This window comes from Diplotaxodon limnothrissa, linkage group LG16 (assembly GCF_057381915.1).
Source record: "Diplotaxodon limnothrissa isolate DT_005_m linkage group LG16, D_limnothrissa_male_GT1.1, whole genome shotgun sequence".
In the NCBI taxonomy this organism is placed as follows: Eukaryota; Metazoa; Chordata; class Actinopteri; order Cichliformes; family Cichlidae; genus Diplotaxodon; species Diplotaxodon limnothrissa.
Genome location: NC_140611.1, coordinates 33,902,121 through 33,925,912, shown reverse-complemented (window position 1 = coordinate 33,925,912; position 23,792 = coordinate 33,902,121). Strand labels below are relative to the sequence as shown.

Below are 23,792 nucleotides of genomic sequence, written 5' to 3'. Positions count from 1 at the left end.
ATAGACCAGAAGACAAACAGAAGTGAAAATATCCAGCATCTCCAACACTCACTACTGTTTATTTATTCCATCATTGAATAAATACTTGTAGGGTGAAACTGCTTTAAAACAAAAACACAGAGCTGCTAAAAGGCATTGTTTGTAGTCCATAACGAATCTACATCACGATGTACTGCCCTAGTAGCAGTGAGTTTGGCACATTTTGAAATAAAGAATCAACAGGTGATTCCGACTGTATTTACAGGTAAAAACGTCTTCCAAACATGGCTACAGCTTTAACAGTCAGTCTGAGAATATTAATGTTATCAACTGACCAATCAGAGCAGAAGACAGGTGCCTTGAAGGGACAGGCACTAAAACGAAGCAGATAACGGGTTCCTTCCCTGAACAATAAGGCGTTTAATCCCACAGTTACACTTTAACCATGTAAATGAGCATAACTGGGGCACTTTAAATGCTTAACACTTGTTCTAAAGGTGTTGAAATAAAAGATATTATGCAACAGGTACTGTATCTTCTCTGGTTATAAAGTAGTAATGACTTCCATTTGCCTTGGCTCATATTTTGGGCTAATTAAGAGAAACCAACCCCCTTCTATATGCAATAAATATAAAAATCTGTTGGCTTTATAGAAGAAACTGACTTGCACACTGTTTCAGATTTGACAAACATTCAAAAACAACAAGGTTGTGCGACTTTCCAAAGTAAAGCTTGTATGCACATATTTATAAAACTTTTCTTGGGAGGCACAAGGTCAAAACCCCAAACAAACAACAAAGTGTGATCAACTGAGAAAAGCTCAGTTAAATATTAATGAATGCACGTTCTTTCACACCTCTAAAATATGGAAATAATCACACAAAAAAATATCAGGTTGCACATGAAGTACAAAAAGCAACTGGGAAGACATCCACACTGTGGGACAGAAAGCTGTTTTGAATGGACCAGTTTGTGCCAGTAACAAATATTGCACCAAATGTACCCGCTAAATACAACAACCCTCTAAATTCTATAATAGCTTATACTCCAACATAGAATATATCTTTATTTTGCTTATATGGGAAATAAAGGGGTCTGCAAACATACAATCTACAAAGCACCAGGAGCGCCCAGTGTTTGATAGTTTGAAGTAAAAGTCTGAAGAAAAGTCTTTAAGAAAGAAACAACAAAATTAAACCTTACAAAACCGTTGATAAAATTATAGCAAAGAAAGACTCCAGCCCCAAAAACACGGAGGCAAAAATTGATCCACGGAACATTTTAACTGCATTTCTGGTATCTGAAAGAGTCTTGACAGGTCAGCCCCTGTGTCGGCATCATCAGGTGTTATTTTTATCCTGGCCTTTAGTGATCTGTAGAGGAAAAAGGAAATGCCTGAAGGCTACCTAAAAGGGACGGCAATCAGTAGTATAGGAGGATTCACAGGGCAGCTTTATCTAACAGGATCAGCTGTGGTTGAGTGTGGGTGGGCGTCCAAAGACGTTGCGCTCAGAGGGGCTGCAGGACATTCCTTCCTGCCTCTGAGGTGCTTCCGGCTCCAGATCTCTCCATCTCAGATAGCTGCTCGAACACATCCCTGAGAGATCACAAGGTAGCAGCGTGTTATTAGCAGGGCATCTCACATCATTACAGTGACATCTATAACCAGCTGACAGGAGGACTTGCACACTCACTTGTGCATGTAGAAGAAGATGTATCCGCTACGGTCACGGTCTCGCTGGACAGCTGCTTCCTGCGTGCGAGACACGTCCAGGTCATTGTAGGTCAGCCACGAATGTTTCTTCATGTCGTACACGTCACTGATGTAATGGCCTACAGGGAAGATAAAGATGGGGAACAATCTATCAATATTTGTTCACAGAGTAAGCATTTGGTTCTTGAAGTCTATAGTCACGACAGCGACAGACACAGAGGGCACACCCACGCCATCCACGTATAGACAAGGATGATGTCACCAGCATTTATCCAAAGTTATTGGACAAATATAACCTCTGCCTGACACATGAGCTAACTTTATGGTTCTAGCTTTAGTATACAGTCAGGTAAATAAGTGTTTGGACAATGATACTTTTTCTTTTTTCTTTTTTTTAAATTCCACTGTGTTGGTGGCCTGAAAGATTAAAAAACAAAAAACATTTTTATAGCCACATTATCAGTGGCTCCTCCTAAAACCTACAACCATTAAGTTAGCTAATGTCTTAGATTTCAATTCTGTTTTACCTGGTCAGCTAATATTCATCATCTAATATCAGATCAGGACAGGCTAGATCATGTTTTTGCTGAAAGGTGCTGACCATTATTTGAGGCTCTCACAAAATTTACTGCTGAAGACAAAACTAAAGGCAAGAGACCCACAAACCCACACCAAGTAAAGACCACACAGTTTCATCCAGCAATGTTTTCCCTGATAATTTAAGGATTCTTAATATAAATAAACTTTTTTTCTGGCTGCCAATTTCTTCATTGACATTTGAGATAATAAGGGATATAAATAAAGCAGCGTAAACATCAAAGCAGTTCCTTAAAGTGTTCATACACAGTTTTGACTCATCTTCATTGTTCCTGAATAATTTGTCACTGTCAAAACACATGAGGACCTAAACTCGGAGGCACAAACAAACACAAGTGCTCACCAGAGGAGGAGCTGCTCCCGATGTGACTGACCACACTGATGAGTCTGAACGAGTTGGCCAACTCCCCACTCTGTGGATTACAGGATACATAGGCAGGTTAATGCAGGCCACAACCAATAAGTTATCATCAGTCTGCTGCTTTATTTAACTTATTCTGCAGTTTCTTAATCAGTGCGTGTATTTCACCATGTTCTGATTCATAATCAACTCAGTGTCCTGCAGATTATCTAAGACTTTATCTGTGGTGTGTAAACTGACCCTTTATTAAGGTTTACATTTGTAAAACACTGTTTTTATTTTTGCATAGTGATTATACATCCGTTGTATTTAAGGTGAATAAACTATTTGCTGTTTTTTGTGCTCTGCAGCATTTTACACTGTGTGCCAGCTGGATATACCTCTGCGTTTCTCTTCAGGTTCTCGGCTTCTGCTTCAGTGTACTCCATGTCCAGCACATCCTCGTTGCCAGAGTCATCATCCGAGCAGAGCAGATCGGGCAGGGAGTTGTTAAACTCTGATGAATGAGGAGGAGATGATGACGCCGGTGCAGTATTTTCACATTGCTCAGAGTCTGATTAAAGAACACTTTAAACATTTGTTTGTGCTGACTAAACAGATCTGCAAATATCCAGTCAAATTTCTTTGTTTAGTGGCTGCGTTCAGTCTTATTTACATCGCCACACTGCTGCCAGCTGAGCGGGATCAACAGCAACCATCACAATACAAAAATCAGCTGAACACAGTTGGTCAAATAAGCGTGTGCTGACGATTCCTGGGAGTAAATTGTATTTCTTACCTTGCAAGCTGAGCTCAGTGGCTCTCTTCAAATCATCGTCCTCTCTCATCTCCTGAGCTTCCTGTAGAGATGATGTCATAAGTTTTATTTTCCTGCATCAGGTCTGTTAGTTGGTGAAAGACTTCAGAGTAGTCAATGATATTTAAGGATAATGAGAGATCTACTGTAATCTAACAGCAAATGGAAGGTCACCATTACTGGAAGCTAGAAAAAAAATTGTTGTGAGCATCTAACACTGGTAGAACTGGTGCACCAAACTCAGGTGTTACATTGGATTATACAAAGGTCCATTTGGGTCAGAGGGATGTAAATGTAGCATCCCTTCTGATGGGCTCCAACCATTCTCTCTTCAGCAGCTGAAAGTAAGCACTTTTTCCATTTAGGTGCATCAAAGTGTCTCCACTGTGTTGAAATACGAAAACAATTGAGCTGCAGATGTGTTAAATGCTACACAGTCTCTCTCTGGTCTTACATGCTCCTGGAGGCTCTGTGCCAAAGCCTGCTGCAGCTCCTGTTCTTCTCTCTCCTGATCCAGATTGTACTGTTGGACCCAGTCCAGCTCCCCCTGCTGCTGACCACTCTCTGGAGTTTGGTTCTCCTTGTTTTCATCCATGGTCAGGTCCAAGGAGTCCAGCACATCTACAAGAGTTCAGCAAATACTCGAGTCAGCAAACCTGATACGTGAAGTTGGGTTTTTTTGTTGGATTTGTTGGTAACCCAGGGTTTATGTGAATGTAGAAACCCACAATCAATTTAAGCAGCATGTACTTTCAAGAGAATATGGAAAGAAACATGAATGAGCCTTTCTTAGAAATGTCACATATAATAAAAACCTGATGCAGATCCCGTATTAAAAAACAAAAAAACAAAAAAGTCTATTGCAAGTTTAAGTACTCCAAGAAGTGAGTCTGATCACTTGGCAGCCTTCCCGAAATACCTCTGGCCATTTATATGCAGCATGATCTTAATTAATTTTAACTTTAGTGGTCAGCAGAACAAAACAAACAAACAAAAATAAATAAATAAACACATCTGCATTTAAGTACCAAAACTCCAATCTAACCACTCTTAAAATTTGCAAATGTTTTCCTAAAATAAAAACTTTGTTTCCCCTGAAAGCTGTACATCTACCATCATCTTTGCTGTTAAGAAATCTTGCAATAGATTTGAAACTCATACTGTCTCTGCTTAAATATCCCGTTAGAGTACCTGCGGGCTGTTTGCTATCTGCTTCTAGCAGATCTGCGTGATAGGCCAAGTCATGTGCATCTGTGTCCCCAAACCCGGTGTCCGGGCTGCTTGTCGGCTCATCATCCAGAGGAGGAGGTGCAGAGAGCCCGGCCTCTTGGCGACTAATCTCCAGCACAGCCGCCAGCATTTCATCATCATTGATGCCACTGAAGTCTGTTGAATCGATTGCTGCCCCCCTCTGAAAACACATTAAACTGTGTCACAACAGAAGACGCCAGAGGAGGCTGGATTCTGTTTGTTAAAGTGTAAAAGCAGATGCTCACCTCTTCAGCGCGATCATCGTCGTCAGGCAGACAGATACTCAGGCGTCGCTTGCGGCTCGCGCTCACCTTCCTGTTAGGCCCCTCTTCGCAGTCAGAGTCCACAAGGATGGAGGTACAGTTGGAGTTGGAAGTTTTCCCTACGATCCTACTACACAAAGTCACATGTTCAGCAAATAAATTCATAAGCCCAAACAGAAAACCCTTCAGTCAGATAACACATTGTTTAAAGAGGTTGTTAAAGCACAAAAGTCATTTTTCCTCTGCAAGTGTTGCAGAACTTACCGAAGAGGCGCTGTGGACGAGTTGACCAACTGTGACGTTTTAAGTGTTCTGGACCTTTGAGAAAAACAAAGGCAAATAAAACTCTTGCTGCTATTGGAGCTCTACTTCTAGGCTGATTGTTAAGTTTTACTTAAAGGAGCAATATTTGCATGTTTTTCCTTTAAATTGCAAACTAAATGCTGACTTTATTACATGTAGTCCTCTCTGGGGTATTAAACCAACATGAAAAATCATGGCTGCAGGAGATGTCAAAACATTGCCAATTGGCCTTTTAAAACTGAAATCACTCCAGCCATCTAATGTATTTACACAGAATTAAATTTGTATGCATATTAAAATGTTTTCTCCCATCTTACAAGGCAGCTTGAGGGCTCCAGCCAAGGCTGATGGGGGGTCTTGTAGATTCGGTGCAGTGGGGGAGCAGGGTCAGGTATCGTGGGATCAAGACCTGCTGACCCAGCTTGCTGTTTAGAGACAGCTGAGCGTTAAAGCTGTACCGTTTCAGGTGTAGGATAAGCACTCTGTGAAGACAAAGGTTTTTAGGCACTTAAATTCTTTTTATTCCATAAGCTGGTTATGCTTTCAATGTTTTCCATATGTGCTGTATCTTTAGTGTTTATTGCGTGTCTTTACTGTGTGTGTTTAAACAGACTGTAGATACCTGGGTAGTTTACTGAATTTATGCGTAACAGTCGCTGATTTCCCGTTGCACTTTTCACACGAATACTCAATTTCCTCCATCTGTAAAAAGAAAAAGTAACTAATTATATATGAAATTACATCCAGCCGATGCTTGTCTCGAAAGAAATTCTATTTTTTGTGTCTCCTCACAAAGGCTCTCTCAGTTTGTAAACTGCAAACTAAAATGCTACAGTGTTTTTTCCTGCTTGAGCCTCATTGCGCATACTAAGCTAATAAGTGCACTCCTCTGACCCTGTTGGTCATTTTTGATCCAACATGGGGGGCATCAGGATGACGGGACCAGTGACTCACCCTAAAAAACAGATCCAGGGAGTCCTGGATGGAGCGAAGCGGCAGTGTCTTCTTTCTTCGCGGCAAGTCGATGGACAAGTCATTGAATTGTTCTCGCTTGTTCACCACCTCGCCACAGCTGCAACACAACAAAGAGGGAATCAAACACCTTTCACCTTCATCGAGAGTTTTGAATGATAGGCAGGAGACCAGCCTCACCCTTTGCACGTGATGGTGTGCTGCACCTCAAACTCCATGTTGACCGCCACGGGGCAGGTGTAGATCCGCGAGGTGTCTGCCTCATCACCAGGCTCTGCTTTGACTGCCGATGACGTTCCCTCCAGACCATTCTCACCCACTACAGAAGATGAGGAGGAGGAGGCGGCCTCGTTCGTTAAGCTCTTATTCATCTTCTCCACGTCGTCCTTCAGCTGGTCCAAGCACTGACTCAAGAATTCATGAGCATCCTGAAAAACAAGAAACATGTAGGGGTTTAAAACAGGATTTTATTCACAGCCACTTTAAACCATAAGCCTGAAAGATTTAACTTTTGTGTGTTTTAGTTTGGGGGGTTTTTTTTGCCTCTCCTGGTCGGTACTTTAGCAATCAGAATTGTTGTCTGAAGAAAGATGCTCAACGGATTTATTTTTTTTAAGTGGAGAAAGTATGGCAATGCCATGTTGGTCCACTTGATTGATCTATATTATTATTAGACAAAAAGAAAGAAAGGGAGAGAGAAAGACAGAAAAACAGAGGGGAGGGGGGGCAGTAAGAGACACTGAGAAAATTTGTTAGAACAGCTATTAAAAGAAGAAGAAAATGAAACAAACAACAAGAGAACACCACAATACAGAGATCAAAGCAACAACCTAGATAAGTGTAAATAACAGTAAATACTAAATATTGAATGTTATAAACAAAAAAACAACAGAGTTGTGATGATGCACATCTATCACAAAACTATGAGCAGGCAGCCTCAAACAGAAATGGATGGGAAAGGGGGGGGGGGGGGGGGGGGGGGGGGGGATCCTCCTTTGAAAGCCAAAAGTCATAATTTGAACCAGCGTGCCATCTCATATTTGCTTTACTTTCGCTTTGAAATTGAGACACTTTCTAAAGTCACTTGATTGCATTATAGTCAGCTTTTATTTAATTACATTATCATTGAATTGCTGAGCTCTGTACTGTATCACATGTTTCTACATGTTCTACTGTGTTAGATTTTTACTTATTTATCACTTTTAAAACACTTTCCTTTTTGTTTTTAGCCTCTTTCACATAATTTTACCTCGCTGGACACTTGTTGTGTCGTATTGTATTTTACTGTGCTACACACTACTGTATATGCACACCTTTTTTTTGGTATTGTAGTCTGTGTTCAATTTTTAGCTGTGGCACCAGAGAAATTTTTGAGCAAATACATTATATCTTCAGTCCAAACACACAGAGTAATAATTAGATAATTATTACTAATTAGATAATAATTAGAATTGCAGACTGTCCTTCAGCAGGTATTCTGAGCCCAAAATGAGCTCAACATTAATAATAAACAGTCTTACTGTAATTTGGGACTAGAGGAAGAGGAAGAAGTTAGAGAAAACACTGGGAAAAGCAAACCTATATTACCTGTTTAATTTCTAAACTGTGCTCTTTAAACATAAACCTTCTACTAAAAGTTATTCTCTACACTATTATTCTTAAATTTTCAAAGGTGCAATTTAAAGATTTGTTTTGCTGTCCCTTTTCATATGTGGGCACACAATCTCAACTGAAAAGCATACCTGGTCATATACATGAGTTTAAGTGGGAAACTTACATTCTGCATGTTTCCAGAGAAACGCTCCGCTGTGGAGGAGATGGCACTCTTTACTTTCCTCAAAAGGTCTTTCTTCGTCTCTGGACAGGCCACATCCTTCTTCACCATGAGGTGAGCAAATCGCCTGCACAGAGTGAAGACAGGACACTGATCATAACAAAGTTCATTTAAACTGCTTCCTGTGTCATTTAACACCTATGTTAAAAATGACAACAATCCAGAGTATTGTTAACAAACAACAGTTACTATCAACCTATAATAATATAATACAGTACCTGAGCAAGGCATTGATGGGCAACTTCTTCCATGGGATGCTCTGCCTCAGCATGTCATTAGAGAAGGAGGGGAGACTGAAGAGGGACTGCAGGATGGCATTCATGTAGCAGGTGTTGCCCAGGTTGGAAAATCTTAAATGAATAACAGAAGTTTCAAAAACTGCTTGTTGTTTTGATTTTTCCCTTGTTATTTGGTGTCATGGATCAAATTAATTTCATATCAAGTGGAGCTGGCTTATCTGTACCCTTGCAGTGGAGCCTGAGGCTGTGCCAGGGTAGAGGGCCTCTGCTTGTTCCAGCCACCGTAGTCCAAGGAGGGTCGTACCTTCTTAAAGGGAGTGGAGTGGTTCGGTAGCATGAGGCTCCTTTTGGCTGTGGGGGTCTGTGCAGTACTGGATGGCCTGAGGAGATTTAAAAATCAATCACTGGATGAATAGAAATGTTCTCCCCTGTTATCACCTGGGCCAAGGAGATGACTGGTTCCTTTCATCTGATTTTAACTAATCAAAACCTACCCAGGTTTGAAGCCAGCACTCTAAGCACCCACCATCAGTCTAGCAGGAAGCTTGGAAAAGTCTGCAGGCAGGTGGGAAAGCTTGGCTCAACCTTGTGAAAGTAATTCACTTTTGAAATTAGATCTGGGACAGAATCTTTAGACCTGATTTTTTCTTATCTAAGATTTCATTTCGGATCTTCATAAATATATATCTAAGTCAATCAAGACAAATTGGGAGACGTACTTTTAATTCTAGGTTTAGATTTCTTTCTAATTACAGGAACACAACTCACAAGTATTCTAATGATCTTGAAATTATCTAAAAATTATTAACTAAAATACAGACAGTTAAGATCTTTAAAAAAAAAATCATAGTTTATGTGACTATATTTTATGTCAAAGTATTCACTTTCCCTTGCCTGGTAGGATATAATGCACTATCACATAGTGGCGATAATGCAGTTAGAAGCTGTTTGTAACCTTGAAACAAAACACATGATGGCTACTAGCTACCAGGTATCAGCAAAGTGGGAGATAATCTATAAATAGAAGAATCACAGAAAGCCAAAGCTAGCATGGAGGGCGGGTACTGTAGAAGTCATCTTCGAAGAACAATCAAAAGGTTCCCTTTAAATAAGTATCAAATAGTACTGTTTTTAAATTCTTGATCCTAGGTTCAAACTGCTGCTGCTTTGCATTTTAATTGAGCCATGAAGCAACTCACCTGTCCAGAAAAGAGTGGCTCTGGCTGTAGTCTTTAGTCACAGATCGGCTGCCGTAGAAAGATGATGGCTGAAGGGGAGTTGACCCAAGAGGAGCTACAGTTAAGGAGGCACATGAGTGTATCAGTGTCTGGGAAAAATTTGCATAGAGAATGCTGTGCAACTAGATTACAAAAAGGTGGTGCTGCTGGGTTTACCTGAGCTCCTGTTCTCCTCTGACTGCTTCAGCTTTTCTTTGCAGCTCAGAAGAAACTTCCTGGAGGAGGGGTCAGAAGTCGCCTTGTTGTTGCTGAAAAATGTTACTCAAATTCAGTAAAATAAAGTCTATCAATCAAGGTTCGTATTTTGCCGATGAAAGTAGCGACCTACTGATTACCAGTTACAGTTTTAATTATCTCGCCACAAGATTTGCAAAAAACAAACAGGCAGTGGTTCAGACAAAAGGCTGCAGAGATAAGGTCATCCTATGAGTCACCAACAGCACTGCAATTCAGTGCTGATTATACCTCGAGGAGTCGTTTTCCTTTGGGTAATCCTCACTGAGGTCGTTATCAGGAGTGAGGAGTCGCTTTCTCTTCTCGCTCCTGAGAAACAGAAACATCGAATAATTCACATGCCAAATGGGGCAGGATTAAACATTCATAAATTAATTTAATTTATTCTGTGTAATACAGTCTAAAAATTCCCAGCCTGCCTGTTTTCAGACAGTCCTGTGCGAGTGGGAGTGGAAGCCGCTCTGCTCGGGCTGCCGAGAGGTTTTCTCGGTGTCGTGTCCTCCCGGCCTTCTGCGCTCTGCCGCCTCAGTGTCGTCTGAACACACCAGGAGGAATTAAGTTAAACACATGTACGTTTGTCCACATGTGTTTAAGTTAAGATTGTTATTGCATTCTTGATCACCTGTCTCTCCCCGGACGGGTTAGCCTCATTTTTCACAGATCTGTTCCCGAGCACACTGAAGTTGGCACTTCCGAGGGATGATTTTAAAACTGCAGCATAAACAAAAAGTTCAGGGGAAAAAAAAAAAAAAAAAAAAAAAAAAAAGCATAAAAATGATCCCGTTACACTGTAGAGTCAGCATCACTTCAAGTTAATCTATGTGCTTGAACTGAAAATAATAAAAAATAATAATAAAAAAAATAAATAAAAATAACACTGCTGCATTGCCATGATGCATAAAGCATTCAGATCATAGATTTAAAAGCAGACTAACACACACCTTACTTCGCAACAACCTGTTGCATAAGTTTTCAGGACAGCTACAGATGTTTTGTTTATTTAATAGGATACAAATGAATCCTGTTCTTCAAGCAAACTGATGACATGCAGAGGTGCAAGGCAGCCCAGGTGGAGAAATTTTGTTTTTACACTTAGCAACTAATTTTATTTCTCTATCTGATAAGAAAACTATTCAATCAGATAGTTATTTGTGGTGAATGAAATACATTTACAATTTGAAGCACTTTTAAGCACAACATCTGAAATTCAAGTACCTTTCAAACTTTGAAAAGACAAAATAAAATTCAAGCATTTATAAGGATAAGGATTTCAAGCACCTGTACAAACCCTGTTACTAACATTGGGTATCAATTAAATGTAAACCAAATAGATTAAATGACTAGTACATCTGTTATCAACTAGTGACAATAGCAACAACTAGTCGACTGGTCAGCCAGACGAGCACATCCCTACTTGAAACTCTGCATCAACTTAAGAAATATTAATATATTAACATGAAGCTGCAGAGAAAAAGTGACCATTCTCTGCAGGAAGAGCATACAAGGATTAATTCCCAAAAAAATAAAAAATAAAAATCTTTCAGTTTTGTTTTGTTTGTTTTGTTGTTGTTTTTTAATGTGCAGGGGTGTCATTACCTGGCTTTCCTTGCTTCAGCTTTTCAAGGTATTCTTTAGTCTTCTGAACCAAAGGTGGAGGCATCTTGTCCAGCGTGATGACACTGTTATCCTTCAGAGTCAGGACGATGCGGTTGGCACTCTGGCTAATATTTTTCACGTTCTGGTTCAGCTGAGAGCAAAGAACAGCAAATATTCGGATTCATGATTATTACTATTACATACAATAGTAATATATACATTATCATCGTCATCATCTTTCTCCTCACATCATACTTGTTGATAAAGTATACCTTTGAACAAACTAGTTCTATATGACAAACCTCACTCTATCAGCTATTACTTTCTTCAATAGGTCTTATATCATGCTATCTGAGGAGTGAGGTTCTTCGTAACAAGAGACTCAGAACACTTGACTGTGATGACAAAGTTTTTTTTGTTTTACTTCTCTTGCTCCAGACTATTACAGAAAAGCTCTTATATGTCTGTTTGGAAATTATAACAGTCGTGGGGGTTCAATTTTTTTGACTTTCCTAGCAATGGAGCAAGACAGATTCATTACAGTGTTAGCGCCTCCAAGTTTTCCAGACTTTCCTACAAACTTCAGTTATATTGTGTTGGTAGGAGGGGATCGAGAGAAGGCACACACACTTTATTAAAGAAAGTAATAACAAACTTCGTGTGAATGGGTTAGAGTTTCTGATCTCTTAGACAAACTCCAGCCTCTCTGTCTTAACGCTTTCCCCATCAAAACAACATTTGACAACCTCCCCTGCGCCCATAAAGATGGGTTTTGACACCTGAGTATTTGAATAAATATGTGGTTTGCATAGGCAGAGACCACCTTCAATAACTTCCAATTTAAACCCAGGCATTTTGTTCCATAAGCAGGCCTGAAATATTACAGAAACGGCTAATCTTTAAAAAAAAAAAAAAAAGAAAAAAAAAAGAGCATCCAAGGTTACTCCTAGTAGGGGAGAGTTAAACAGCAGCAGATGCTGTGGTCCTTGTCCTGCATGGCCTACTAGCCATGAACCAGTTTATCTCCTGATGCAGGTTTGGGTCAGAGTGACCCACCAGGTCACAGCAGATCAGCAGAGCAGAATAAGGACTAAGATAGGAGTGGTTAAGTTGAACTGCAAAAACAAGAGGTTTACTAGTAGGGAAAAAGAGGACAGGAAGCTAGCTGTTTTAGCAGCAACTGAACTTTCAAAATAAGAGGAAGGGTAATATTAATTATTCTTTTTAGACCCAATCACATCAGTCAGTCTGAAATATTTTAGTTCTGGAATATGGGATCATCTAAAAGAAGTACAGGCATGCATTAAAAACACTTGACCCGAGGGCTGAACAAACCCTGGTATGTGCCATGGGTGAGATTATGTTTCTAATCCGGTTCATTCATGGCTTCAGTGCAGAGCTACTGCTCATTCATTGCATAATGCCTCAAAGCTGACAGCTTAGATTCTTCTAGTACTGACATGAATCAGACATGTAAGACTGATTTATGGGGTGCCATTTAAAAAGTTTGTTCCTGTAATGCTTTAAAAAGAAATATCATCATTTAGCCATCCATTAGTAGGAGTCTTTTCAACCGAGAAAGCAACTCAAAAATAAAAAATCTATCTATCTATCTATCTATCTATATATGCGCGCTTTTTTAATTTATCATTTATTAAAATTATAAATATATATTTTAACTCAGAAGTAGTTTTTAAATTTAATGTTGTTGAAACAACAAAGTAATAAAAAAAATAAACCTATCTGATCGAGAAATCACTCATCTTTGGAAAAGAGAGTTTATTACAGACAAATGGCTTTCCAAAATAAAAGCTATACTATACGCTTCTTCTGGGGTATACTCTCAGCAGCATATTAAACATATCAGGTCCCCATAAGGAGAATCATGTGCTAACAGCTGTCTAAATGACTCAGGTAAAGTTTGTAACATGCGTGCTTGTTGTTTTTGTCTGCCTCCACTTGTCTTTGCACTAGGATGATGTCGGAGTAAATGTGCAGTCATATTCGTTGTGTTCCCACTAGTGCTGTCAGCGTTAATCTGAAATGACGTTAACATGACAAATCTCCGTTAACGAGCTACCGCGGATCGCCCCGTGCGTGGGGCTGGACTGCGTCAACACGTTAACGAGCAAACTGCGCTAACGCAGTAGTTCCCACCCATGTAATTGAGCATTGCGTGGCACATCCGACATACTGTTTTACTTTTGTCCATGACGCGCTTACCTTCAGGGTCATACTTCACATGAAGACCAAAATAGTTCCAAACGCCAGATCTGAATGAGGGTGGGGGAGGTTCAATTTGCCATGTTGCAACGAGCTTAGCTTCTGTCTTGCTAGCTTGTGCTGCGCTCAGTGGATCTGCGCTTGACAGTGCAGCCTAGGCGGAGTAGTCGAACGCAGATCCACTGAGCTCTCAACACAGACAGCATCGTCAGAAGAAAAGTTGATAAAATAAATTAAAAATTTTGTATTGTTCGATACATATGCGTACCGAAACGAAAGCACTGTATCGAACGGTTCAATATCGATACGAGTATCGTTGCACCCCTAATATTTTTGTATTGTTCGATACATATGCGTACCGAACGGAAAGCACTGTATCGAACGGTTCAATATTGATACGAGTATCATTGCACCCCTAATATTTTTGTGTGTGGTTTCTTGCAGGATTATGAGGGTTCAGTGTCTTTTTCTCTGTTTTTAAATCAGCTGTTTAATTTGCAAGTCTGGTGCATTCTTACATTTTTTTTTTTTTTTTTTTTTTTAAACGTTCCTCTCATCTAACTCATTCACTCTTACACACCAAAATAAGGCGGTGGCATGACTCACCCCAAGGAATCTTATTTTGACATGTGAATTGACACAACAATCCCAAGAATAACAGGCAACCCACAGTACCTTCTGAGCCAGCTGACCCAGATAAAACAATACTCTATCTGGATGAAGTGCAAAAGGTTGCTAGATCATAATCAAAAGGACCACTAAAATCGAAATCAGTACCTCTTAGGACATTAACAAAAAAATGACAATAATAAAGACCAATGTGAAAGTAAGACATTTTTTGGGGTCTTATAAACAACAGTAAACACAGTAAAACACAAAAAAACAGTAAAATACCTGGAACGTTTTGGAAGCTCCTCCACAGTTGAATCTCAGGCAGAGGTTAACTTTATTGTCCTTTTCCAAAATCTCAAACGTCCCTTCTTTCCACCTGGTGGTGCCCAGGTCCAGACTGGTGAAACGGATCTTCACAGCCCCAGCGCTGGAGAGTTTGGGCACTACAGTTGCCATGGCTTTCTATCCCGTTGGTGCACTTGGGAGACTGGGACTCAAACTAATCCTAAAAAAGACAAATTGGATCCGCTGTCACACAATCTGAGCACATTATATTTATAACAACTGAATGTGTTCAGCAGGAGCAGTTTAAACCAATGGTCAGGTAGTTCTGAATTTGATTACTCTAGTTAAATACTGCAGGAAAATAATGAGCTTAACGAACAGAAGCAGCCACTAAAATGAACATAGCACCTCTTTTTGTAATAACACTAATATCACCTGTAGTCGTCTCGGTGAAAGCAACTTCAAAGTTTCCGAGGCTGAGCTCAGATAACGAGAGCAGGCAACCCACGTTGTCAAAGTCACAAGAAAGTACAAACCATCCAAAACAAGCTGACAGGAGTCAGCGCAGCATCTCGCAGCAGAAAAGCGGACAGCACGCTCGCAATGCATTTCTGACAAATAAAACAGCTTGTTTGGCTGCGTGTGGCAGCTCGTGCCTTGTGATTTTCTTTGCTAGCAGCTTCAATAAAAGCCCATGTTTGCATCTGCCATCAAACTAGCCAAACTAACGGCCACTCTGAGTCGCGGTAGCCAACGACTGGTACGTGCACAACAACACGGGATGTTCCCTCTCAGCTCAAGGCATCGATGCTCCCACAGAATTACCTGTCCAAACCGGCAACTCCAAGAAAAGGTGCTAGCCAAAAGTAAAAAAGCCCCTTTGGATGCGGATAATGTCGTATGCCCGTCCGCAGCCCCTGAATGGGATGGAGGAGGCCGACGTTAGCACCTCGGCTAACAAGCTAACGGACGCTAGCTAACTGGCTAATTTGCTAGTCTGTAATTTGGTGATGGAAAGCGTATCGCGTTGCGATTACACCGAGCAGGTACTTACCTATCGATGACGAGAGCTTGTCTTCAAACTTCTAAAAGCCCGGTGTCGCTTCTGTAGCTGCTGAGCAGGCAGAAAGTTTGTTTTGCCGGCATTCACCTGCTCTCCGGTGCTGTTGACAGCAGAGCAGCACACGACGCGTCGCTGAGCTGCGCGATGATGGCGGGAATGTGAAAATTTACAACGGAAGTAATGACCGAGGATTTTCATCTCGCGATATTTCAGTTATTTGTATCAAGGCTGTCCACGGGTCTGCCAAGCTAAGCCTCGCTTTAGTTTTAGTATGAATTACGTTTAGTTTTGAGCTAATTAGTGTGGTTTAAAGCGCACAAATTAGACTGCTAGTGTTCCCTTTCCCCTTATTTCGGCGAATTTGAAGTTATGTTAATGTACACGGGTACTTGTCTTCATAGGCCAGGACATTTAGCAGCCAGCTCGGGCTAGCTTTGTGCTAGTTACGCCAACTTACTTGCATTGCAACCACGTTCACCACACTTAATCAAATTTAGTTGTTTATAACGACATAAAGACGCCACAAAGAGCTTCGGAGAATGCTTGCAACGGGAGCGGTGAGTGTAATTTCACCTTACTTTGCTTTGAAGTCTCGAACCGTCTTAACATGGAGCTTCCTCATCCTTTTGTTTGATTTACATTAAACATCGACCACCCATTCTCAAACACAGACCCAAGACGACATGCTTTTTAAACTAATTTTGCCTTTTGCAGGCTGTATCTAATGTCACAGCCCTGGCTCAGGTAGACCGGGAAAAGATCTACCAGTGGATCAATGAGTTGTCCAGCCCAGAGACCAGAGAGAATGCCCTGCTGGAGCTCAGCAAGAAACGCGAATCTGTGCCAGACCTGGCACCGATGCTTTGGCATTCCTGTGGCACTATCGCTGCTCTCCTGCAGGTAAGATCTGTTGCCTCTCTACCAGTTGGAAATCAGGATTTTTTATTATTTTTTTATGCTTCAAATCTACATCGGAACCACAAACCTGAATCTTTAACCCTATGGCATAACTGGACATGCACCCTTCTAGAAATTTAATACACACAGCATCCAGAGCACGTACTGTGATTGGCCTACCCAGTGCTATAGATTTCCCACTGTTAATTTCATCTTAGTTTTTGAATTTCTCAGTGACAGAATAACATCATCTCCTCAATATAAGGATTCACAAATGTCAACAAATTACTGGAGAAAGATATAGAGGTAATAAAGTACCAGCATTTTATTTGTTCCTGTAGGCTGGCTCCACATATAAAACACCAGAAGACACACTAATTAACACATAATGCACAAACACATAAATGATGTTGACAACATGGCTACTTACATAAGCTATGCCATAGGCTTGACAAAGATTCAGCACAACCATCAGGGACTACAAGTCATGCCATGTTTGCATGGCAGCTAGGCCTTACAGACCACTCGCATGAAGTGAGCTTCTTCATTACTCTGAATTGTTTTGCTATATTATTTTTATTTATATAATATGTTGCATTGGTACTTGTTGTTAAGAGCTCTTAGTATATTTTAAAACTTGACCTGAATTATAAGACTTCCAGGGCACTAGGTCTTGAAATGGTTGTAAGCGTTTTTTTAATCTCTACCTACCATTAGAGTTTATACCACTTGTTGAGTTAATACCTGTGAGTTAATACCACAGAGATGACGGAGTAATCCATCATCTCTATAGTTCTGTTTGCCCAGTGTCATTTGCTGTGCACCATTGATGCATTCCTTTCTCTTTGTAGGAAATAGTGAACATCTATCCATCCATTAACCCACCGACACTCACAGCACATCAGTCTAACAGAGTGTGCAACGCCTTGGCACTCCTGCAATGTGTTGCCTCACACCCAGAGACACGGTAAGGGGACAATTGGAAGCTTTAATTGTGTAATACTAAAGAAAAACCTTTACTACAGAGCAGATTGAGTTTTATCCACTTTGCCTTCATTTGTTCTGTTTCAATCAGGAATTTCAGGAAACTAAACTACAACCATGCTTCTTTTTTTGTTTTACCTCATCTTTTCTTTTCACTGATACAAACAAGGCTTTTAAGCCTTAAATGAAAGTACCTAATTTTCTGCACTATAAGGTGCACTTAAAATGCTTTAATTTTCTCAAATATCAGCAGTGCACCTTATAATCTGGTGCACCTAATGTATGAATTCTGGTTGTGCTTACTGAACCGATTTTATGTGGTACACGGCACTCAAAAATCTGTCAAAATGTTTTAGTACGACCTTAGTAAGTTACGAAGCCGCACCGCTTGATGGATTGTCAGAGCATTACAGCTACCGTAGTCAGGAGCCTCACAGACTGAGTATCTGGGTCCAAAACGCCGTCCCCTTCAGGTCCCAAATTCAAACGAACACTGAGAGTTAAAAACTTTCTAAATTCTTTCATCTTTAATAAAAATAATCAGTGTTGCTGCTTTACCAGGTGTAACAATTAAGTTTAACATCGAGGCATCCATGAAAACAGAATTTATTAAATTTAACAGAGTTAGATGTTAGCAGGAAGTTAGCTCGCTAGTTTCCATCTAAACATGATATAGGATGTTCTGACTGAGAGATTTCTGAAAGAATTAAAACATACAGCTCTGCTATCACTACCATACCGAGCCCTGCAAGGGACATGGGAGAAAAAAAAATTAAGATGAAGTTTTGTGAGATCCCACAAACGGTTTGCAAGATCTCACAAACGGAGATCTTGCACTGGTATGCTTCGCAGGTCACATTTGAAGGCCGAGTCAGTGTATCCTTCGTTACCCAACCTATCCCAGAATTCATAGCGTGGCCCAGCCAATTCGTTTCTAACAATGGCGCCAGCTAGTTGGTTTTAATATTACTTTTTCTGGGTCACAAAATAAACTTTTAAGATATTTTCAGGCGTGAATGTAGCTGTGTAAACATCAAATATCTGCTCGGTTTATCAAGACATCACATATTTGCAAAAGTGCTCCGACGTTTTCAGAGACGTCTGTTACCCACCATCTCGAAGCTAACAGGAGGTCGAGGCCCACTACAACCGGGGGGGAAAAGGCACATCGTGCCTTAACCTCCCGGTCGGCTTCGAGCTGTGCACATCACTAAATACCAGCTTGTCCAACTTCAGTAAACCAACGAACATCACTGCTGTGATCGTTAGCGACACAGCTATGTTAGCATAACAAAAACACAGTGTGTGTGTATGTGTTAGTCCCCATAGGGAAATAGTTCCCATTCACCCAGTGAAGCAGTGGGCAGCCACCAATGCAGCGCCTGGGGAGCAGTGTGTATGGACGGTACCTTGCTCAGGGGTACCTCAGGGTAGCCGTTCAGTGGAGTTGAACCCCCGACTTTCCGATCATGGGGCCACCACTCTACCTACTGAGCTATCCCTGGCCACCACCAGTGAAGCTGGAGGATGAACGCTAACTTTTTTCCACTCAATAAAAGTTAACATGAGGGTTAAGAACAAATGCAATCGTGTGGCAGGATGCTGTAAACAGACCAAACTTCAGTCAGAAGAACAACTGAGATAATCCATCCACAATATGAGGTTAGTCACTAATATACTGCAACAACATGTGAAAGAGCAGCTGTGAGAGAATTAAACATTAATGGATCAATGGTACGGAAGTGGAGGAAACAAGAAGAATGAGTTGAGTAAAGTTTGACTTATCTGACTGTTTTGTTTCGCTTGATGCACCGTATAATCTGGTGTGCCTTATGTATGAAAACAGACCCGTTAATCGACAGTGCGCCTTATGGTCCGGTATATGTGTTTGATATGAGTGTGGTTACACTGATTTAAAAGTATTTTTCTTTTAATTTTTAATATCTTGCCAGGTCGGCTTTCCTCGCAGCCCACATTCCCCTTTTCCTTTATCCCTTTTTGCACACTGTGAGCAAAACGCGCCCATTCGAGTACCTGCGCCTCACCAGCCTTGGAGTCATAGGTATGCTCTCCTCTCATTGTATTATGAAAAGAGTTTTTATCATTCAAAGTGTGTGTGTACAGGTATTAAGATGTCTGTTTGTACTTAATGTAGGTGCCTTGGTCAAAACAGATGAACAAGAAGTGATTAACTTTCTTCTCACAACTGAAATCATCCCGCTTTGTCTCCGCATTATGGAATCAGGAAGTGAGCTCTCTAAGACGGTACGGAGCTATTCTGTTTTTAAAATAGTCTGAACCTTTACAGATAGCCCGCAGCATAATATTGACACCTACTAGTGAGAAATCTTTATACGCATGTTTGTTTTTTCAGGTTGCTACCTTCATACTGCAGAAGATACTGCTTGATGACACAGGGCTGGCTTACATATGCCAGACTTATGAGCGTTTCTCCCATGTGGCAATGATCCTTGTAAGTGTTTGCTGTAAAGATATGCATGGACATGATCAGATAGACTTTCTGTGACACATCATCGATTACAAGAAGATGGTTTAGTCTCACTGATTTCTGTTTGTAATTTGTTGAAAAGTCCAGACAGAATTAAAAACTTTTGTTAACCGTTCGGAATAAACAGGCACAGACTGATATTTAAAAACCAGTTGTCTGTTCAAAGCTTTTTACAAACTGACCAGAAGAAAATCTGCATCAAGTCATATCTTTACTTCGCTGTCAATTATGTCCAAGCAGAAATGGTCCACAGTTAAAAAAAATTTAACAATTAATTTTCAGTCATTATCAGCAAATGAAATACTTCAGAACGTAAACTTCATATTAAAACTAAACTTGATTTTTCAAAAGGAATCAGTTCGTTGCACTGCAGTTCGAACCCTAGAGTCTCTTGTTTATGTTTCTTTTTGGTGTTTTAAAAACCCAACTGGGCACGGACATCACAAATTAGCCCAGGCTGCAGTGGCGTGCAGCATGGTTCATGTCACATGATTGAGCCTATAAAATAAATTTAAAAAAATAAACCCTTGAGAAGTTGAGAGCAGCATAGTAACAATATTTACTGCACTCCACTGATTTGATTTATGTAATCCAGGGGGCTGATCAAATGTACCAAGGACAGAAGAAAATGCCCCCATGTCACATTCATTACTTTTGATGTGTAAACAGCACGCTGTAAAATCCTGTCACGTGTTCACAGCTGAACTTTAATCTTCAGTCAGAATAAAAATATTGATCCAGTTCGGTGGTTCTCAAACTGTGAGGTGTGGGCAACCTGGTGAAATCATTAGGAGGGAAAAAAGTCAAATAAATCGAGACATTAACAAGAGTTTCCTGAGGCTTTCACACTGACCTTTAACTCAAATGTAGTTTGAGTGCTTTCTTTAAATAATAATTTGTTGATTTGTGGCGTGTGGGTCGGGATCTTTGTTTGCTGGATGTAACTGTAGCTGTTGTCTCCATCATGTTTGCATCTTCAGGGTAAAATGGTGCTGCAGCTCTCCAAAGAACCATCAGCTCGGCTGCTGAAGCACGTCGTCCGCTGCTACCTTCGCCTTTCAGATAATCTCAGGTACAGCATCTTTACTCTGTTGCAGTTTATTGTGTGCTTGCAACCTTGCGCCACGGACCGGTTTATGCCCGACAATATTTTCACAGACCGGCCTTTAAGATGTCGCGGATAAATACAACAAAATAAAACTAGTACCGGTACCGAAAAAAAAGAAAATTTATTCATAACACACGTGAAAAGACCAAGGAAAACCGAGTAAACGATAAAAACGATAACAAAATAACGCTGAAAACCGATAAAAACCCTGAAAACTATACATTTCACACCTGAGCCTCAACTCTCGCGGCCCGGTACCAAATGACTCACGGACCGATACCGGTCCGAGGCCAGGGGGTTGGGGACCGCTGCTGTATAACACTGGCTTCGCTGTTTGAAGACTTCAATCAGCTTGCCACTAGGAGAAGCTATTGCAAAAATACACTGGTAGTTTTTACACCATGAGATGTTTATGTGTGTAAAAACAGTTCATGGTAACAGGTTGTATTAGATGTAATAGCTGCAGCTTTACTTGAAACACTTGGGAATAACTACATAGACAGAAAAATGCACTACATGTTGAAGCTGTTCATCGTTTAGGAATATTATATTTTTGTTTATTCTGATGATTTTTTGTTTTTGCCTTACTCTTCTTTCTAACCTGACATTAATTATTTGGAAAAATATATCTGCACTTTCATTGAGTGTTTTCATCAAGTTTGAAGTTCAATTTCATTTGAAGTGATATTAAAAGGAGGTTTTGTGTTGTTCCTTCCTCAGAGCCAGAGAGGCACTCCGTCAGTGTCTACCCGACCAGCTGAAGGACAGCACCTTCGCCCAGGTGCTGAAGGATGACACCACCACCAAACGCTGGCTGGCTCAGCTGGTCAAAAACCTGCAGGAGGGCCAAGTGACCGACGCCCGGGGCATCCCGCTGGCCCCGCAGTGAAGAATTCACAGGAGACACAAACGGACTTGAATTTGTATTCTGTCACATGTGGTGCTAAGACTGAAAAGTAAACAACATGATGGAAGAAGATATTTTTGCTCTTGGGTCATTTATTTTTCCACATCTTCTTTATAGGAACCCAGACTGTATGATTTCCAAGACTTTTGTGAATATTTGAAAATCCAATAATGATACATAGGCTGATGTTTTCCTTGAAACAGCTTGATAAAGAAATGTTTAGGTAGGAGATTTTGCGGTTGAAAAAAGGAAAACAGTAACACTCCTGCATTTCTGTTAACAGCGAAATTAACTGACGTTTACTTTTTAGAAAGTAAATAAATATGCATTAAAATGCATTCCTTTTATATGAAACAACAGACAAACTAATAATAAAATGTGTCTATTGCTGCAGTAACTACAAATACATTTTGCCATAATTATCACCACAGATTACTGGTAAATTAAAATAAGATGGTACTGGCTGTAAATATCCTGCTATCACTGGATCCTACAGTTACATCCCACATTACATACATACTCTTGTTTGTTGTGTTTCTAATGGGACTACTTCCAGATGTGCACACTGGTATGTGCAGCAGTTTAGTAATACAGTGATATTCTGTACATTTGCTGGCACATTTGTGTAAAGAAAAAAGGTTTCTGTTCTGAATAAATCTCTGAGCTAGACAGCACTTGTTGGCAATATTTCACAAATAAACAATTTTACACCAAACTCCTGCCCCTGGCAGTGCCCTTTATGTGTGATTAGACTATCTATGGAATTTGACTGTCAATCTATAGCTCAATAATACGACTGCAATATGTCTTCAATACGACTGCAAGCACTTTTTGAGTTTTTTAATTGAAATGGTTCCATTATTTGCGGCTTTGTTGTTTAACAGCTAAAATCCTACAAATCTTTATTTACAGTGAAATTCCTCGGAGAATTACTTTTAATTTAGAAAGTAGCAACTGGAAGCGATGGTCTCAGTGTTTGAGGGGACAGTACGGATCCACCATGGAGGTTAAGGCAATAAGAAGAAAGTATATCTCACTTCCTCTTTCCCCTAAAGTAAGAGGTTAACTTTAAAATCATAAATGAGGTTTATCCAACCAATGAATTCTTAAAACGGAAATTTAACTTAGATGTGAACGCCTTCACATTTTGTGACAGTGATATTGAAAGTCTGGATCACTTGTTTTTCTACTGTGAATCAGTGCACCCCTTCTGGATTGACATGTGGAGCTGGCTACAGTTCAGGAGAATTCAGTTACCACATTTGATGATGACAGTAATAAAATTTGGAATACTTGCTGAGAATGCAGATTTTGACTTGTTGATTAGGACGTTTTTGTTACTGGGAAAAAAATTTATTCACAAATGCAGATATTTTAAAGCTAAACCACGTATAAACAGATGGCTGAATGACTTTAAACTCTGGGCTAAATCGCTGAAACTTGTGAATAACAAGAAAGCTCATAAACTTATTGTATTATTTAACAAGTTTAATCTATGTTAAAAAAGAAACCTCCCTATTTAATGATCATGATTGCCCTTTTTTGTTCATATAAATTTTTTCCTTTGGTTTTAAATCCTTCAATGACTGTTCTCTCTTTTTGTTCTAACTCTTTTTGGCTTTGTGTTTATTGTTTTTTTGTTTTTGTTTTGTTTTGTTTTGTTTTCTTCCTCTTTTGTCGTTGTAACGCTCAACCGAGGATATTACATATTCGGATTAATGATGGTGCCTTGTATGTTATACTGTTGATTATAAATAAAGTTCTTTAAAAAAAAAACTAGCGTCCTGCCATTAGTTGGACGCTAACCTCGCGAGAATATCCAGAAGT

At 40.1% G+C, this 23,792-nt stretch overlaps 2 protein-coding genes across 3 annotated transcripts; one reads left to right on the top strand and one right to left on the bottom strand.

Annotated features, from left to right (window-relative positions):
• Positions 1–377: 377 nt before the first annotated feature.
• On the bottom strand, positions 378–15,676 carry usp37 (ubiquitin specific peptidase 37). Its single transcript, XM_085374013.1, has 24 exons — positions 15,552–15,676; positions 14,495–14,717; positions 11,378–11,528; positions 10,404–10,492; positions 10,201–10,316; positions 10,013–10,090; positions 9,704–9,795; positions 9,509–9,602; positions 8,534–8,689; positions 8,289–8,420; positions 8,014–8,137; positions 6,417–6,664; positions 6,219–6,336; positions 5,887–5,966; positions 5,582–5,746; positions 5,226–5,279; positions 4,944–5,091; positions 4,639–4,858; positions 3,902–4,068; positions 3,430–3,490; positions 3,032–3,147; positions 2,634–2,703; positions 1,674–1,812; positions 378–1,576 (listed from the first exon to the last, which is right to left on the bottom strand). Exons 2-24 carry the CDS (start codon positions 14,666–14,668, stop codon positions 1,489–1,491), a joined length of 2,880 nt encoding a protein of 959 aa, XP_085230139.1. The 5' UTR covers positions 14,669–14,717; positions 15,552–15,676; the 3' UTR covers positions 378–1,488.
• Positions 15,677–15,778: 102 nt separating this feature from the next.
• Positions 15,779–22,670, top strand: cnot9 (CCR4-NOT transcription complex subunit 9). 2 transcript variants are annotated; one of them, XM_085374074.1, is made up of 8 exons: positions 15,779–16,117; positions 16,275–16,460; positions 17,309–17,424; positions 19,394–19,503; positions 19,597–19,706; positions 19,816–19,914; positions 20,931–21,022; positions 21,779–22,670. In XM_085374074.1, exons 1-8 carry the CDS (start codon positions 16,100–16,102, stop codon positions 21,945–21,947), a joined length of 900 nt encoding a protein of 299 aa, XP_085230200.1. In that variant the 5' UTR covers positions 15,779–16,099; the 3' UTR covers positions 21,948–22,670. The 2 variants fall into 2 exon arrangements, with proteins under 2 accessions (XP_085230200.1, XP_085230199.1); XM_085374073.1 differs by having other exon boundaries at positions 19,394–19,706.
• The last annotated feature ends 1,122 nt before the right edge of the window (positions 22,671–23,792 follow it).